Source organism: Musca domestica, unplaced genomic scaffold (genome assembly GCF_030504385.1).
Source record: "Musca domestica strain aabys unplaced genomic scaffold, Musca_domestica.polishedcontigs.V.1.1 8, whole genome shotgun sequence".
Lineage (NCBI taxonomy): Eukaryota > Metazoa > Arthropoda > Insecta > Diptera > Muscidae > Musca > Musca domestica.
In genome coordinates this window covers 3,507,033-3,522,762 of record NW_026712409.1, presented here as the reverse complement: position 1 = coordinate 3,522,762, position 15,730 = coordinate 3,507,033, and the positions used below count along the sequence as shown (strand labels likewise).

General features: G+C 34.3%; 2 protein-coding genes across 5 annotated transcripts; one reads left to right on the top strand and one right to left on the bottom strand.

Moving 5' to 3' along the window:
- Nucleotides 1-1,755: 1,755 nt before the first annotated feature.
- On the top strand, nucleotides 1,756-11,750 carry LOC101894464 (zinc finger protein GLIS2 homolog). 3 transcript variants are annotated; one of them, XM_020039578.2, is made up of 3 exons: nucleotides 1,756-1,895; nucleotides 9,981-10,466; nucleotides 10,575-11,749. In XM_020039578.2, the coding sequence occupies exons 2-3, from the start codon at nucleotides 10,096-10,098 to the stop codon at nucleotides 11,455-11,457; spliced, it is 1,254 nt and encodes a 417-aa protein (XP_019895137.1). In that variant the 5' UTR covers nucleotides 1,756-1,895; nucleotides 9,981-10,095; the 3' UTR covers nucleotides 11,458-11,749. The 3 variants fall into 3 exon arrangements, with proteins under 3 accessions (XP_019895137.1, XP_019895138.1, XP_005191443.1); XM_020039579.2 differs by lacking the exon at nucleotides 1,756-1,895 and adding an exon at nucleotides 4,178-4,245 and having other exon boundaries at nucleotides 10,575-11,750; XM_005191386.4 differs by lacking the exon at nucleotides 1,756-1,895 and having other exon boundaries at nucleotides 9,764-10,466.
- Nucleotides 3,802-14,380, bottom strand: LOC101897537 (uncharacterized). 2 transcript variants are annotated; one of them, XM_020039581.2, is made up of 2 exons: nucleotides 13,480-14,379; nucleotides 3,802-4,259 (listed from the first exon to the last, which is right to left on the bottom strand). In XM_020039581.2, exons 1-2 carry the CDS (start codon nucleotides 14,095-14,097, stop codon nucleotides 4,191-4,193), a joined length of 687 nt encoding a protein of 228 aa, XP_019895140.1. In that variant the 5' UTR covers nucleotides 14,098-14,379; the 3' UTR covers nucleotides 3,802-4,190. The 2 variants fall into 2 exon arrangements, with proteins under 2 accessions (XP_019895140.1, XP_019895139.1); XM_020039580.2 differs by lacking the exon at nucleotides 3,802-4,259 and having other exon boundaries at nucleotides 13,356-14,114; nucleotides 14,193-14,380.
- Between the last annotated feature and the right edge of the window lie 1,350 nt (nucleotides 14,381-15,730).

Below are 15,730 nucleotides of genomic sequence, written 5' to 3'. Positions count from 1 at the left end.
AAATGGTTGTCCAGCAATTTGTAATCAAACAAAATGATCGTGCTGTGTTTACTTGCCAAAGAGGTCACCTGAAAATGTGCACCTTCGGATAGCCACTAGAACTTAAGCGCTGGCCATGTTGATGGTGTGGACCGCCATAACAGCCGATGGTCTCATATTAATCGACCTTGGCATCAGAATAAATGCCACACGACTTTGTTGCAGTTTTTTTTATCTCACCAGTGTTTGAATGATTTCGGGCTCATTTTTAACGGGATTTTTTTAATTGGTATGTAATAGTTCGTACCTCCCATTTCCTACAAAAAAAAAAAAACTGCCCATTCAAATATAAATTATATGATGGCTCCTCCTCCCCTATTATATGATGGCTCGTCCCAATATTCGATACTTTGATATCTTTACTCACATTTCCAAGGAAATTGTTTAAAATCTAGTCCTTCAATTGGGTAATGACATTGTCCACTCTCGTAGCATAGGTCCCTCCCGATATTTTAAATATTTTAACCAAATTTTTCAGAATTTTTGTCTAAGTTTTTATTAGAAGATCATAATAGGTATCACTTTCTCGGATAGAAAATTGTTTATACCTTCCGATGCTCGTTATATTATATTTAGGCAACATTGTTCAATGGAATTGCTTCAAACTTGTTATTTGAAGTTCGTGTGACGAAACCTCCCAATATTGGATATTTTGATGATTTCCATAAAATTGTTCGAAATTGTGCCTGATTTCTTTTCCTACAGTAATTGTCAGGCTGTTGCTTTCTGCGAGTCTAAGGCAGTTTTATTCTCTTTTGCAAGAAATTATACTTTATGGCGGTATAATTGATTATTTTTGACAGAAATTAAAAACACAAAAATTAAAAATAGCCAAAAAGTTTTAAATCTCTTGCCTTAATATAAATCACCGCAACGAGAAGAAAATTATCCAGCAAGAATTTGCAAACTTTCTGTGAAATAAATATCAACCTTTCTCTATCTCTCTCTCTCTCTTAAGCCAAAGTTTTTTGTTTAATAATTGCGTTGAGCTCAAAAGAACAATCTGCTTACCATAATTAGGCATGTTCTACTTTCATATTACCCTAATTAGCCTGACAACTATTTTTTTAAGGAGCCTTACTAAAGAGTATTATAATTGTTATTACAATATATTTTATTATGCATATCTCGTTCATATCCGTTTCCGTTTTAAAAAGGTGCAGGGTAAGTTGAAATTATGCTGTTGATATGCTATACAAAACAATTTTTAATTTGTTTGTTTCTTCATCGTCTTAACGAGCTGAGTATCCACAAGAGGCCATCGACGATGTAGCGGGAGACATTTGCTCAATCAAGTCCAACAAAATTCATAACTTCATCTCTTCTGTATTGACGACACATTAGCCAACAACAACATTAACACAAAATGTGTGATGTTCTAGCTAAATAAAAACGCTCATTCAAAATGTATTTGTTGCTGTTGTTGTTGTACGTCATGTCTTGTGCACAACACCGTGGAGGGTCAAACTATCCAGCATCAGTGATGAAATCGTACAAAAAGGCCCATACATTTTTGAAGAGACGAGCGTATGATTGGGTGTGTGCGTGTGTTGTGTGCACCTATGTATTTTGTATTTATGTTGCAGTAGCGCCTGCCCGCCTCCCTGCGCCCAAATGAGATTATTTTTGTCAGCGAGCATTTAGATTAGGCCGATCATAAAGGTGGACCCCACGGACCTTTACTTCCAGCCGAAGAGTGCCACTCAATTGTGCACATTTATGATTGTGATCAGTGACGACAGGATCATTTAGTAAAATGTGCCGTGTGCTGCATAGCAACAAATAAATCGGTCGCGAAAAAAATACTTTCGTTTACGTAAAAATTAAAAAAGGAAGAATTACAAGAAATTTTGGCGGTATGTCGAAAATTAATATTTTTTTTTTAAATTTATAGTGCAGTTTTTTATGTGTGCGTTGTGGTTTGTGGCGAAAAAATTAACGAACATATGTATAAATCAATAACGATTAGAAAATATAAACGATCCAAAATTATTTGATATCTTAGCTTGACGTCATTTGATGTCTAGCCTTTCGTAAAATAAAGATAACATTTTTTTTGAAAACATGATTATCACAGAGGACTGTTGACCGTCTGGGGAGAAGTTCCATGGTTTAGTTAATGTGAAAATGGGCACACGTACATGTCTATACAGCTCTTGAACTTTGATTAATTTAGAAAAAAAAAATAGAAAAAAAAGAAATTTAAAAAAAAAAACTTAACTTATGTATATTTTTTTAGGTTCACAGAGCGTAATAAATAACTGCTCTGTTTCAGAACCTGCAAGAATATACTAGTTTTGCAATTTTTTTCGATATCATAAAGGAAAAATCTGTTATTGTAGTAAAAACTTTTACATTCTTGCATTTCTGGAACAGACCAAACATTTTGAAAAATTGAGCCTACATTTGTATACCATATTCTCCTGTAATATTAGTTTCCTCATCGGAGACTTGTAAGCTTCTCCAATGCCAATAAAACAAAGTTTTATATCCTTCATTGAGGGTCATAAATGACATGTTTCGGATTATTATTATTATTTATGTATATTTTTGAATCTTTCTACGAGGAGAGTGAGATAATTAAATCAAATATTTATTGATAATTATTTACAAAATATTTTATATAGTAAATTTATAAAATATTGAAGGGAGGCGCCGGGTAGCTAAAACCTTATGCGCTCGATATAGTATAATATGAAAAGATTTCTTAATGAGTATATTCTAGCTATATATGCAATTAGTATGGATATGAATTAGATAATTTATTGTTAATTTTGTACAAAACTTAGCACACATGTCCCGGAAACTGTGGTAAAGAACTATGTAGAATATTCGACTTATAGATATAGGTATTTCTATATTAGGAGTGTAGAGTAATCCTATAATTTGTATAAATCATTACAAAATGTTGTTCTATAGCCCACAGTCCAGTATTATTTTTAAATTTAATTTGGCTTGAAAAATATTCTCGTACATGAAAATCTATTAAAACTTGTGTCCAAATGAAGAGAGCACTCACAAATATGGTGTTCTCTTTTAATACTTTTACTAAGAGAATTTGTCCGAGTACGAAATAGAAGCGTGGTTGTCAGCTTTTGATCGGCGTAAATGTTGATTTTAAGAGATTGTCATCTAATTTTGACACTTTTACTAGTCTTCTCCAGTTATCTCAGAGCAAATGTTACATTTCGTTTCACCCATGGCCATAATATGTTTACATTTTTTTTTCAAATTATTCATTTGACAACATCTCATTGTCAAAATGTATAATTATGAATTACTTGTAGATATACAAATCAGAAATGCGAATCTGTTTTCTATGCAGTAAAATTTTAGAAGGTAAATAACAAAAAATGCAGAGATGGTAATGCTTATTTGAAATGACTTCACCTTCATAATTTTACCATGGTCTAAACTTTAAAAACTACAGAAACTCAACAAAAGTTTTCAATTTTTTACTGAGAGTTATCAATCAGACTTAATAATTAATTTTCGTCAAACACAGGCAAACAAATAGGGACGCGCTTATAATAGTTCATAATATCGCAATAACAACTCTAACTTCCGCTCTACATGGCGAATAATTATGAGATGTGTGTGTGCGTGTGTTTTTTTGTTTCGTTTATCTCCCGCCCTGATCATAATTCCAAAAATACCTGCCTATTTCTGAACACGTGTTAGACACTTTCTCATTTTTATGATGTGATAATAACTTCATTCTTGTTTTGCCTTTATTAGAACCTCGATTTTTATCATTGGGTGAACCCAATTCCAAAAAAAAAAAAAAAAAACACATCTAACAACATTCTGTATGTCTAGACGAGATACTGTCAAAGTGAATTAATAAACAAAAATAATCTCTTATTTATGAATTATTATATTTTGGACAAACACTAACAAAGCACACACGCGCACCCCCCTAGCCAGCAACTTGACCTTTAACAACTCCCCAGGTTTATAGGCACTTACTATCGATATACAGATACATACAAACAGACACATAGGTATAAATGTTTGTATGTATATATCTGTGTAGTTATGCTTGTATCAATGTGGGTCGAGGTATATTTCCTAAACTATTTGTTTACAAACATTATACGAAAATTGAACTTTGGACGTCTGCTGCCATAGAAGACTTCGGAAAGTTGTTTTCAAATGGAACACCAGAAATGTCTGCTGCAGCAGCACCAACAGTCGGGTGAAATGGTATGTGCGTGAATCTGAAACATATAAAATCACAATAATAATAATAATAATTGAAACAGAAAAAACCAAGTACAAAGTCTCATTGTTAATATTATGAGAATATTGGATTGTCCATACAGATAACACCCACAGCTGAATCTGGCTGCAGCTAAGCGTTCGCACGAACTGTACACATAGTAGCATGTCTGGCCTCCAGGCCAGTTTTTTTATTTGCATTTCATTGATGTATTGGACACAACAAGCGATGCGTTTTATCAGTCTCCGACGATGATGGCGGCTGTTCGCCATTATCAGACAACAGATGCATTTCTCTTTTTGAAATGCAATACTGTAGACATCTTGGGCGATATATCACCCGGTATTAATTAATCAATTGTTGCAAGATTGTGAAACGTCCAAGGAAACCAAAGCACACACATGGTGGTAGCACTTGCCTTCTGGCCTTATCAGTACGCGAGGCAATTAAAAATCTACAGGAATATGAGTGTATTCATTTCGATTTTTTTTATTTATGGTGAAGAGTGTTCAATTTCCAATATCTGCTTTGTACCGGTTTTGTCGTTTCACTTTGATTTTGCGATTATTCAGTTCAGTTCAGCTTGGTTCAATATTATTGTTTCCATTTTAAACAATCATCGTGTCTCACTTGGAGCTGTGGTGAAAAGTCAAAAGGATGGAATGAACTGGCACATCCACATTTCTCTTATCAGTTGAGTGTTTCAAAGCTGTGTTTTGAAACTGGAAAATTTATTCCTAATAATTTGTTGTTTTGCTATTTGGTGAGCGCCAAAACATTTATATAAATAAATAAATTTAATTTTGCTGACAGACAGATTCATTCTCTTTCCCATTTCTCCGGAATGTTGTGAAAATAATAATCATTGAAAAAGAAAAGAAAGAAAGACAGGTTGGAGGTCACCTAAGATTCCAGCGCCAGTCGAAACTGGTTTATTTGCTTGGAACAAAGATTAGGGAACCTGTAAACAATTGACTTTTTTTGGATAGATAATAGGAAATTGATGTAAGAGGAGGCAGCGGGGAATGTGAGGAGGGAGAAAATAAGTGCACTAGATTTGCACTTTTAATTGCGAAGGCTAAGTACGAATCACGTACGTTGTGAAATTTTATTTGCTTTAAATCGAATTTATAGTTCGTTAACCGTTTACCGGATTTAGTAAACCCAGTGGATACATATCAAATAAATCTTTATAAAGGAGGTTAACCCAAAAAAAGCTCTGACGTAAACATGTAATTAGTGCAATTCGTTTTATGGCAGTACACACCTCTTTTGAATAATTTTATGAATTTTATAGAAATATACATTTTAGACCCCACAAGGTATATAGCATTTTCATATTAAATGAAACCTTTTGCAATTCAAATGAAACTTTTTGCAGCGGGAATGAAACCTTTTGCAGTGGAATGGAAACCTTTTGCAGTGGAAATGAAACCTTTTGCAGTGGAAATGAAACCTTTTGCAGCGGGAATGAAACCTTTTGCAACCGAAATGAAACCTTTTGCAACCGAAATGAAACTTTTTGCAAATCAAATGAAACTTTTAAAATTTTTAGAAGGAAAAATAACAAAACATTTTAATTTTTAGTAGGTTTAAAATTAAATCAACTAATTATAACTAATATATAGCTAAAGAGGAATTTTTATTGATTATTAATAACTATGTTTTTATAAAATGTTTTTCTTAAAGCTTCCATAAAACACAAGTGTAGATGCAGAAAGATTGAAAAAAGTTTTTCAAGGTATTTTTTTCAAAGGACCCGAATTGGGTACCTTTTTATAATCTCCTTCATGGAAAGGAGGATATATTAAATTTGTCATTCGGTTTGTAACACCTCTAGATATTCGTCGTAGACCCCATAAATTATATACAATCATGATCATAGTTGATTTAATGATTTCCACTTATCTGCCTATTGAAATCACGACTGCTCTATCTCCATAATCAATAAAGCTGCGAAGCGAGAATCCTTTATTAGGTAAGATTAATAGTATACTATAACTATAAAAAAATTGTGGTAAAGCTTAATTTCACATTTCAGTCCTGGCCATACCTATAAAGGTCAAAATTTGTTTAAATTTCTCGTTTTAGCGTTAAGCATTTGGAATTTAATAATATGGAAGCATTTCATATCAAATCAATAAAGAACCATTTGTTATTACAATAATTGAAAATTTAAGAAATAATATAAATAAATGTAGATGTTTATAATCAATAAAAAATCCTCTTTGTCAATATATTAGTTATAATTAGTTGATTTAATTTTAAACCTACTAAAAATAAAAATATTTTGTTATTTTTTCTTCCATAAATTTAAAAGTTTCATTTGATTTGCAAAAAGTTTCATTTCGGTTGCAAATGGTTTCATTTCCGCTGCAAAAGGTTTCATTTCCACTGCAAAAGGTTTCATTTCCACTGCAAAAGGTTTCAATTCCACTGCAAAAGGTTTCATTCCCGCTGCAAAAAGTTTCATTTGAATTGCAAAAGGTTTCATTTAATCTGAAAATGCTATATATTCTTGATCAGCATAAAATTCTATGTCGTTTAAGCAATGTCCGTCTGTGGAAATCACACTAGCTTCCAAACGAAATGAAGTAGGTTGATAAAATTTTACTCAAATGTGTATTATGTTTGCAGGCCTTTTGGTATTGAAAATCGGTCATGTAGGTCCACGTTTTGGTACCTCCCTTTTTCGGTACATTTGTGATTTAAGCGACATTAATGTTTCAAATTTGTATTTGAAGAATGGGCACTACGGCCTATGACAGAAAATTGTCTAAGCAGGTCCACGTCTTCGTATAGCCCCCATATAACGGTGCCTCCCGATATTCGGTATTTGGATAATTTTAGCGACATTATTCACTGGAACTTACAGCTATTTTACTTGTTGTTATTGTAATTGATTTTCAAATACTTGAATTGCTAACATATCCCAGAGCCATCCCTTTTTCAATCTTAAACTGCAAATATCGTTTTACAAGAATTTGTGGAATTTGGAACTTCGAAAAAATGCCATGTCATAGCTACCAATGATTTTACTGGTTTGCTTGTACTCAATAAAATTCAAAGAATCTCTTATCTAAAAGAAGGAAATTTTGACCAAAATATGCCCATACTGAAGATAACTAGCAGACCTCAGACGGTAAGCAAACAGTCAATTCTTACGCATTTTGTACCAACCCCTAAGATTTCATTTGCCGATATGCGTCGCCCGCCCGTATAATTTGTTTTTGTTTGTCCTAATCTAAAAATGGCACTGTGTATTTTTCCATCATCTAGCACAAGCAGCAACTTCCAGCATATTATCAATGGTTAAATGCCAGACAATTAGCAACAAATATGATTTGGTAAAAAAAAATTCCTATGGCCTAACCAAATGGTTTTTTTTGCTTTGCTTTGTTATTATTGCCCATTACAGTATAAGCAAGGTATAGCTATGGGCAGATGGCATGGCATTGAAATACATATGTATATGAAAATTTTAGTGTTCATGCCAAAAAATGTAACCATTTCGGGGAGGGACAACTGAACACAAATTAAACTTTCAAGCTAAATTCCACAAATATAATCAATCCGGAGGGGTCCGGAACCCCCTGCCTAAGTCGTCGAGTCATGGTGTAGTCGTCACCCACATAATAGATGGATGGACCGCGCATCATTGTTTAAACCCCCTCATGCTTTGCAGAATACATCATAATTCTAAATATAAACAATTGTATCAAAATCATCATCATACCCTGTTAATTGTATCGGGGCTATTACTAACAAGCGACCAACAGAAAATGCCACAGGGGTACGAAGTACAGCAGACACAAATAATCGACCGTACACGTAGGTGCTGTTATCAAAATGCCCCCCAAAGCTTGTTGATCGCACAAACGGTCGTGTTGTGGATGTGTGGTGTTCGTGAATTCCCGTGATTTCAATTGGGCCAAAAGAACGATAAGAAAAGATAAGAGGGTTTCGGCAAGGAACTGGAAAAACAACAACAACAACAACCACCACACACGCACAACCATGGCTACAAACAGCATGTTCCATATTTACGTTTTGTGGTGTAAAAATAGCAAACACACGAAATTGAATCGTTTGATATTGCACGTAGCGAAGGTTGTTGAAGCGATGTTTTCTTTGCCCGAATCGGAGTATCTTCCCATTTGATACTGACTCATTTGTATGACTGAGAAATGTTGTGCTAAGGGGGTGTTTCAAATGCGTTTCCACAAATGATGAGTTTGCATTTTTCTGTTTTGGGGAAAGCTTTTGGTTTTGCAAAAATTAGGGAACTTTTTAAAGTTTAAAGAATTACTGAGTGTATCCAGGTAGTGCTCTTATAAACTTGAAAACAATCATGCATTAATTAATATATTCTTAAATAAACACTTCCGTAGCCCCTCTTTTTAATGGTGCCCGAGGTTGAATTAAAACAAAAGTAGAGACAGCATGACACCCATATCCAAAACATTATAGGTGCGGTATTTGTAAAAATTCATTGATAATCAATTGTTAAGATTTTTAAGCTTGGCTGGAATTTTGCCGATTGTAGAAGAAACTGACTACAATTATTCTCAGTTTCACCAAAAAGGATTTAAGCCACCTTGTGTTTGGTAACCTATTTCAAAAAATCCCTCTGGACTGCCAAAGCTCATTTTTGGAAAAAGCTTTTTATTTAATATTTACTTAAAAAGCATGGCATTGAAATATTTTGAATAATAAATGAAAGGGCAAATTGCAGACATGGCACAGCCGCACAATTAAATAATTTCGAAAAAGAACGAAAACGCATGAATAGCATGATAAGATATGAATAAAATCGATTGTTTGAAAAGGAAGGGGATAGAAAAGACAGGACGGGACCAAACCTTAGGGTGGAAATACATAAAGCGCATATTTAGCTGGCTTCTTCGTAGATAAACAAAGGAGTATTAGGTTGGCTTAGTTCGATTTTGGCCCTAGGTTTCCGAAGAAGCCAGCCGATGACTTAAGCCAGCCAGACAAGCGCTTTATGTATTCCTACCTTTAATCTTTCATTTTTTTTTTTAATTTTATTGATTTCCAGTCATAATAACTGACTTAGAATCCAGTTGAGTTGAGAATAAAACAATATTGTAGATTTCTTTCCAATAACTTTCTTTAAGTAAAAATATAATAAATTTCTTCAGGATTGATTGACTTAATCATAAACTTCCCAACATGTCAAAGTTATTCCCCCACACACACACACACACAAAAGTTTTTCTTGCATCGACAACATAATAGTGTATCTCATAAATATTCAACCTGCACGTGTGCGTCTGTGTGCTTGTGCGAGTGTTTGCCAATGACGAGAATTTAACCAGTCTACGCAATCACAGACAGAACACACTTTTTATGGAAAAAGAACTAAAAACAAACCCATAACCCCCCCAACAGCGAGCCCGCCCTCTTGCCTGTCTGCCGCAATGGTCTGAATGAGAAGGCCTAGAAATGATAAGAATAGCTTATCAGCACAATTCGCATAGAATATTACATACGAAACGACTCACAATCACATCAGTCGTTCACAAAACTTGCTAGAGAAAATACATTCTTAATCAAAAAATAAAAAAAACTACTGACTAACGGTGCTTTCGCCAATAAGCCAAAACAAACGCAAAACTTTTGTTAATAGCCAAAACAATCAATGTTAATAAATTTACAATTCACCACAAATAATGGAAGGACAAACATTAATTTCTAGCCAAAATCCATTTGGAATACCCGCTCCTCTCTATTCGTCCTATCACACACCACCGTATTCCCTGAATACTGGCAGCAGTTCATGGCCCGAGTACACATATCATTATCCAACTAGTATGAGTGAAGATGTTCTACAAATGCAACAACAGTTGAGATTTCCCACACCACCTATAACACCTCCCAGGAATTTGCACCCAACTGGAGAACAATCTCAACGAGGAGAAGAACAACCAGAAGCTGAACATCAAAAATCGAACGTGCACGACCAAGAAGTATTTAATCCAACACCTCAGCGTACACAATCGGTCATTATGAAAATTGGCCATGGTCAAAGTCCACATCACCTGCCAACTGAAGCGTATAATGGCCACATAGATCATCACATTGAGGATAGCCATAATCTAAATCACAATGACACACCAAGTAGTGGCACTTCGTCACCAAGTTCAAATAATGATTTCGTATGCGATTGGATTGATTGTGGAAGGTAAGTTGGGAAGGAATCTATATTTTCCAAAAAAAAAAAAAAAAAAACAACAAAATTAAATTAAATTAAACATAAATCTAATAATTTTTCTTGTTTGCTTTTTTCCAGATGCTTTGAAAGTTTGGAATTTTTGGCCATACATGTTACGCAAATACACGCGGTTGCCTCTCTGACAGACGGTCTCTACTATTGCCGTTGGTCTGGCTGCCATCGCACTCAACGGGGTTTCAATGCCCGCTACAAAATGTTGGTTCACGTCCGAACCCACACAAAGGAGAAACCACATCAATGTCATCTGTGCGATAAACGTTTCAGTCGGGCGGAAAATCTTAAGATCCACATACGCTCTCATTCGGGAGAAAAGCCATACATTTGCACATATGAAGGATGTAATAAGGCCTACTCGAATTCGTCGGATCGCTTCAAGCATACACGCACTCATTCAATGGAAAAACCGTACATGTGTAAGGTGCCCGGTTGTCAAAAACGTTATACTGATCCATCCTCGCTGAGAAAGCATGTGAAGACATTTAAACACTCAATACAAATAATGGATTCTAAGACAACAGCAACAACAACAACACCCCCACCATCATATCTACAGCAACAACAACAATACCATCATTCACAACAACAAAGAAGTAGTTTAGATGAATCTCGATTCTCTCCTTTGGAACACAATGACAACCATTACCCACCATCGTATCATTTAATTATGACCGCAGCTCCAACAGCCATTCCGGCTGGGCCAGATCCATTTTGTATGGCCATGGAAGAAATGTGCCACATCAGAGCCACCTTAGATTGTTACAAAACAAATTCAGCCAGCACAGATACGGAAAGCTATTGGCTGCATGATGAACCCGATTCAAAATCATCACATTATCATGCACAGTTTCATCCTACTCTAACGCGGGGACCAGAGTTGACATTGGATTTGACAACCACGGACAAGCCATTGGATTTAACGACCAAACGTTTTTCCTCCTGATGCACTGCATATCATCCTGATCCAATCTACCAAACCAAAGTGCCTAAAGTATTAGTATGCTGCTTTATATACACACACAAACACAAAAAAAATCTAGTCTGACCCAAGTCTTCCTAATATTATCGTTTCTTTTTTTTACATAACAATTTTTTGTGGTTAAATTGTTTTCATTCAATGTGTATGTGTTTCTGACTACACACTACCTATGTGTTTTGATTTATACAGACAAATTAAAAAAAAGACTGTTTTCTACAATAAAAAAAAATACAAATATCATGCTAAAGAAATTTATATAAGAGAATGCGTTTTAATTTATTCTAAATCGATTGCCCCTTTAAGAATCAATTGTCATTACCAAATTTTTCAAAATTGAAATTGATTGTTGTAAAGTGTTTTTACATCATTACTTATCTTTTGATAGCAGAGACTGTTGAATAATATTGATACGATATTGTCGGGAATTTTCCTACGTCAGTGAGTTCGTAATACAAAATCAAGGCTATTCCAGGTCGCTACCAAAAATCTTCCGAGCAAATGTTTTGTAGAATATTTAAATGCCTAATATATCGTCTTCTAAAAATTGTGTTAGGTTCCATATATCAAAAACAGAAAAAGAAAACATAAAAAGCTTACAATATTTGACCGGACATAATATTGCAGACGAAATGGACATACATTTTTTATTTATTTATTTTCCACATATACAGTTACCTTACCCATAGGACCAGGAAACAAATATTTCTAAGCGTTTTCAATTCATATTAACAGGAAAAAGGGATTTATGGGGGAATTGTCATGAAATTCTGACTAGACTCGTTACGGTTTGGGGTAAATTGTCTATTATACGACGACTACCAGCATAGAGTGATGAATATATAGAAGAATAAATGCTCTCACCGCTTATCATCGAAAAAAATTCCGATCAGCAGATGTCGTCTATCTCGTTTCAGAGATATGAGTGAAAATACTGAAGTCACTCAAATCAAAGATATAAAAAATATCAAGGTCTATAGGATATTAGTCAGCTGAAAACTATTCCATAATAAAATATAGGTGTACATTACATGACTCTTGAAAATCAAATGTATTTTCGAAGTCAAGTAGATCGACTGGCTCAAACGCAGGATGATTATACACCTGAGTAAAAAGACAAAACCAACATCCCATTGTCTAAATTTGTATTCATAGGTTGTGCTACGAAATGAAATGACTTGCAAATTTATTTTTTACAAATGTTAATGATGTGTCAAATAAAATGCTCTGCTTTAAAATATTCTAGAGAACGTAGGTATTCGGAAAATAATATTAATTGAAAATAAATTAATTGTATAATCTAAGAAAACTTCCAGAAACTTCTTAAAACTTGCAGAAATTCCACCACGAAGCATGGTGGGTGGGGTATACATGATCGGTCCTCACGGTTATAAAGTTTGCTGTTTCTTATTTTCAGAATGGCTATAGGCTGTCATCTTTCTAAATAGTACGCTTGAAGATGAACGATTATATTTACGGGATTTCAACTATGAGATTCTTTACGGGATTTCAACTATGGTATTTTTTAAAGTTGATCAAGTATGGAACACCTTTTTTTTCGAATTTTAGTGCATCTCTGTTCAAGTCAATAAATATGCTTTCATGAACGCAGAAACAATGGTCAGATGATTTATGACTTCTTAACTGACTTGGCTACTAAGGTAGATACTAGGATGTATCACAAAAATTGTGTGCCACTATGTCGACTATTGCTATGTCGTATGTGGCCGATGTAAGTACTAAACCAACATCCTTTTGTATGTTATGCAATTTATATAAAGGGATAACCATCAACATGTGCCTCATTCGACAGAAACGCTTCACTTTCCTTTGAAAAATCGGCCAATCCGAGAAGTCAGGCGTAATTAAGTCATAATATTCAATTTATTTCATATCAAACGAAAAAGGTTTATCATTGAGATGGAGACAGCCATCACTTGAAGACAGTCTAATTCTGTAATCTACATAAGAATTGTAAACGTTACTAACCTTGACCTTGCCGTTTAATTTGGTTTGCAAATAGTTCGTTTCCATCGTAAAAATACAACATATTTTATGTTGTTTACAGATCTTCTGCAAACGCTGACACAAATTTCGATAGTGGATAATCATACGCTGTAGACGATCATAACAATCATCCCAATAGAAAGCATCCAATCCAAAGATAGACAACAGGGTTATGTTCTCGTTGTTCCACAACAATTCCTCAAGTTCTTCGAGGGCCAAATCAAATTGTTCTGACGAGTAACAGGCAATAAAAATGATGGAGTCCAAACACGTTCTTATAATATCATCGGTTCGATTTGGATCCTCTTGGGAAAAGTTCTCACTCAACGACATCACATCCAATAGATGTTTTTCAATTTCATCAATTTTGTGGTTCAAGTCAAGGAGAACGACTTGACTGGATTTGCCGCCATATTTCTCAGGCAAAACAGTTCGTGCAATGATTTTCAACAATAGCTCCTCTTCTTTGACTCCAGATATTTCCGTCAAAGTACCGTGTTTGGGGGCATCGGGTGGAAATACACAAGGCCATAAGTTTTCAACTGATGGTCGTTTCTCGGCTTTTGTCTGCACCATTATTTGATAACCAGTAGCAATCATTTCAACAAAGAAAAAGCCTGCAATTGCAGGCCTGAAGCTTATAATGGCGCCAATTATGAGATTGTTGTTGGAGAGAGAGTGAGAGAGAATCCTACCTTCTTTTTATAATTACCGTAATTGCCAGTTCGTTGGTAAGAGCGTTGTTGTTTTAAAATGAGGGAATTACATTTTCGTCCCCTTTTTGGACAACAAACAAATCAACAATTGGCGAGAAAGAAATTTGAATTGCCTGATGTAAATAAGGTTTATTTGTCTCCTATATAAAGATGCCGGACGTATAAAATAACATTTGTGTAGAGTTGCCACTTCCCGAAGAACCTTTCAAATGTACATTGCTAATAAACTTATGTTAGGTTCCCACAGTATGAAATTTATTTCTGACCGTTGCAGCTCTTTTTAACGGAACAGAGCAAGCATGGTAGAAGAATAATTTTCAGACTACTTTATTTTTGTTGCTATCTTCGTAGACTTTCATTACAGTAACCGGAAGTAGAATATAGCTGTTTTTAGTCACATATTTTACTTGCAGTGCTCAGCATTAAAATTATTTCGAATTCAGTTGCAAGAATAATTTATATTTTTGACGTTAATGAGGAACAAATTTAATGAAATAAGTAAAAAATGTAATACAAACAAAATAAATAATTGCAATTTTTTTATAGTTTATTTGACACAAAAAAGCTTGACAGAGTAGTCACCTGTCATGGTAGTCCAGTTGTGTCATGTGGCTCGGGAAATTTATTGCCAGTTAACTTGAAAGTCCGTTGGCAAATGAACATGTTTGAATGTATTTTTCGAACTGGCAGTTGCATGAGTAAACGCAGCAGGCAACTCCGTTAAATTAGAAGCCTGTGAAACATTGGCATTAAGTTCAAGCATTCAACAACAATAAAAGCTCAAAAATGCGCGCAAATATTAATTTTATAAAAAATATAACAATTTTATAAGTTCTATAGCAAAGAAAAGTTTATTGTATATGTTTTGTGTGGTTTGTTATGGTAATATCTGAAAAATACTCCCGAAAATGTAGAAAACCTGTGTCGGTCTTTGATTTTTTTGTTCGTTCGTGATTGCTCCTTGTGTTGTGTTTATAAATCAGTTGATTAGAATAATATATTCGATATCGCTTGGTTGAAAACGTTTGGTCTGACGGGAATATATTTCATATTGTGAATATAAAACCTAATATTTTTTGTGTGATCATCTTTGAAATAGAATGGAATTGTGTCTTCTGTGTTATTTCCAATTTATATGTAACTGCAGAAAATATTGTCCAAAGCAAGACATTGAAATGGTAAGTAAATGGATATATTTTAAAGCTAGGGAATTTGTAACGCAGCAAAATGAAATGCCAACTACTTATTCCAAGATCATTCTGGGAACAACTGTAGTTTAGTAAAATCTCTTGTTTTTTTTTTTTGAAAAATTTCCAGAGGTAGGTTATTTTAACCTGATTCCATTATTGCCAAGACCTGGATCTACTTACCCGATATATACAATCTAGGTATCGTAAGCTTATGAAAAAACCTATCCAACAAGTGGTCACACCATAAGCAGTTCAGAAATTATAGTCAAATTATCGATTTTTTTGGACTTGGGTTTTTTATAAAACCTCTCAAAAAAGGTCCAATTT

Coding starts and splice junctions, on each gene's coding strand:
- LOC101894464 (XM_005191386.4), top strand. CDS start 9,955: ATGGAAGGACAAACATTAATTTCTAGCCAAAATCCATTTGGAATACCC. Junction 10,467..10,574: donor GATTGGATTGATTGTGGAAG/GTAAGTTGGGAA, acceptor GCTTTTTTCCAG/ATGCTTTGAAAGTTTGGAAT.
- LOC101897537 (XM_020039580.2), bottom strand. CDS start 14,097: ATGATTGCTACTGGTTATCAAATAATGGTGCAGACAAAAGCCGAGAAA.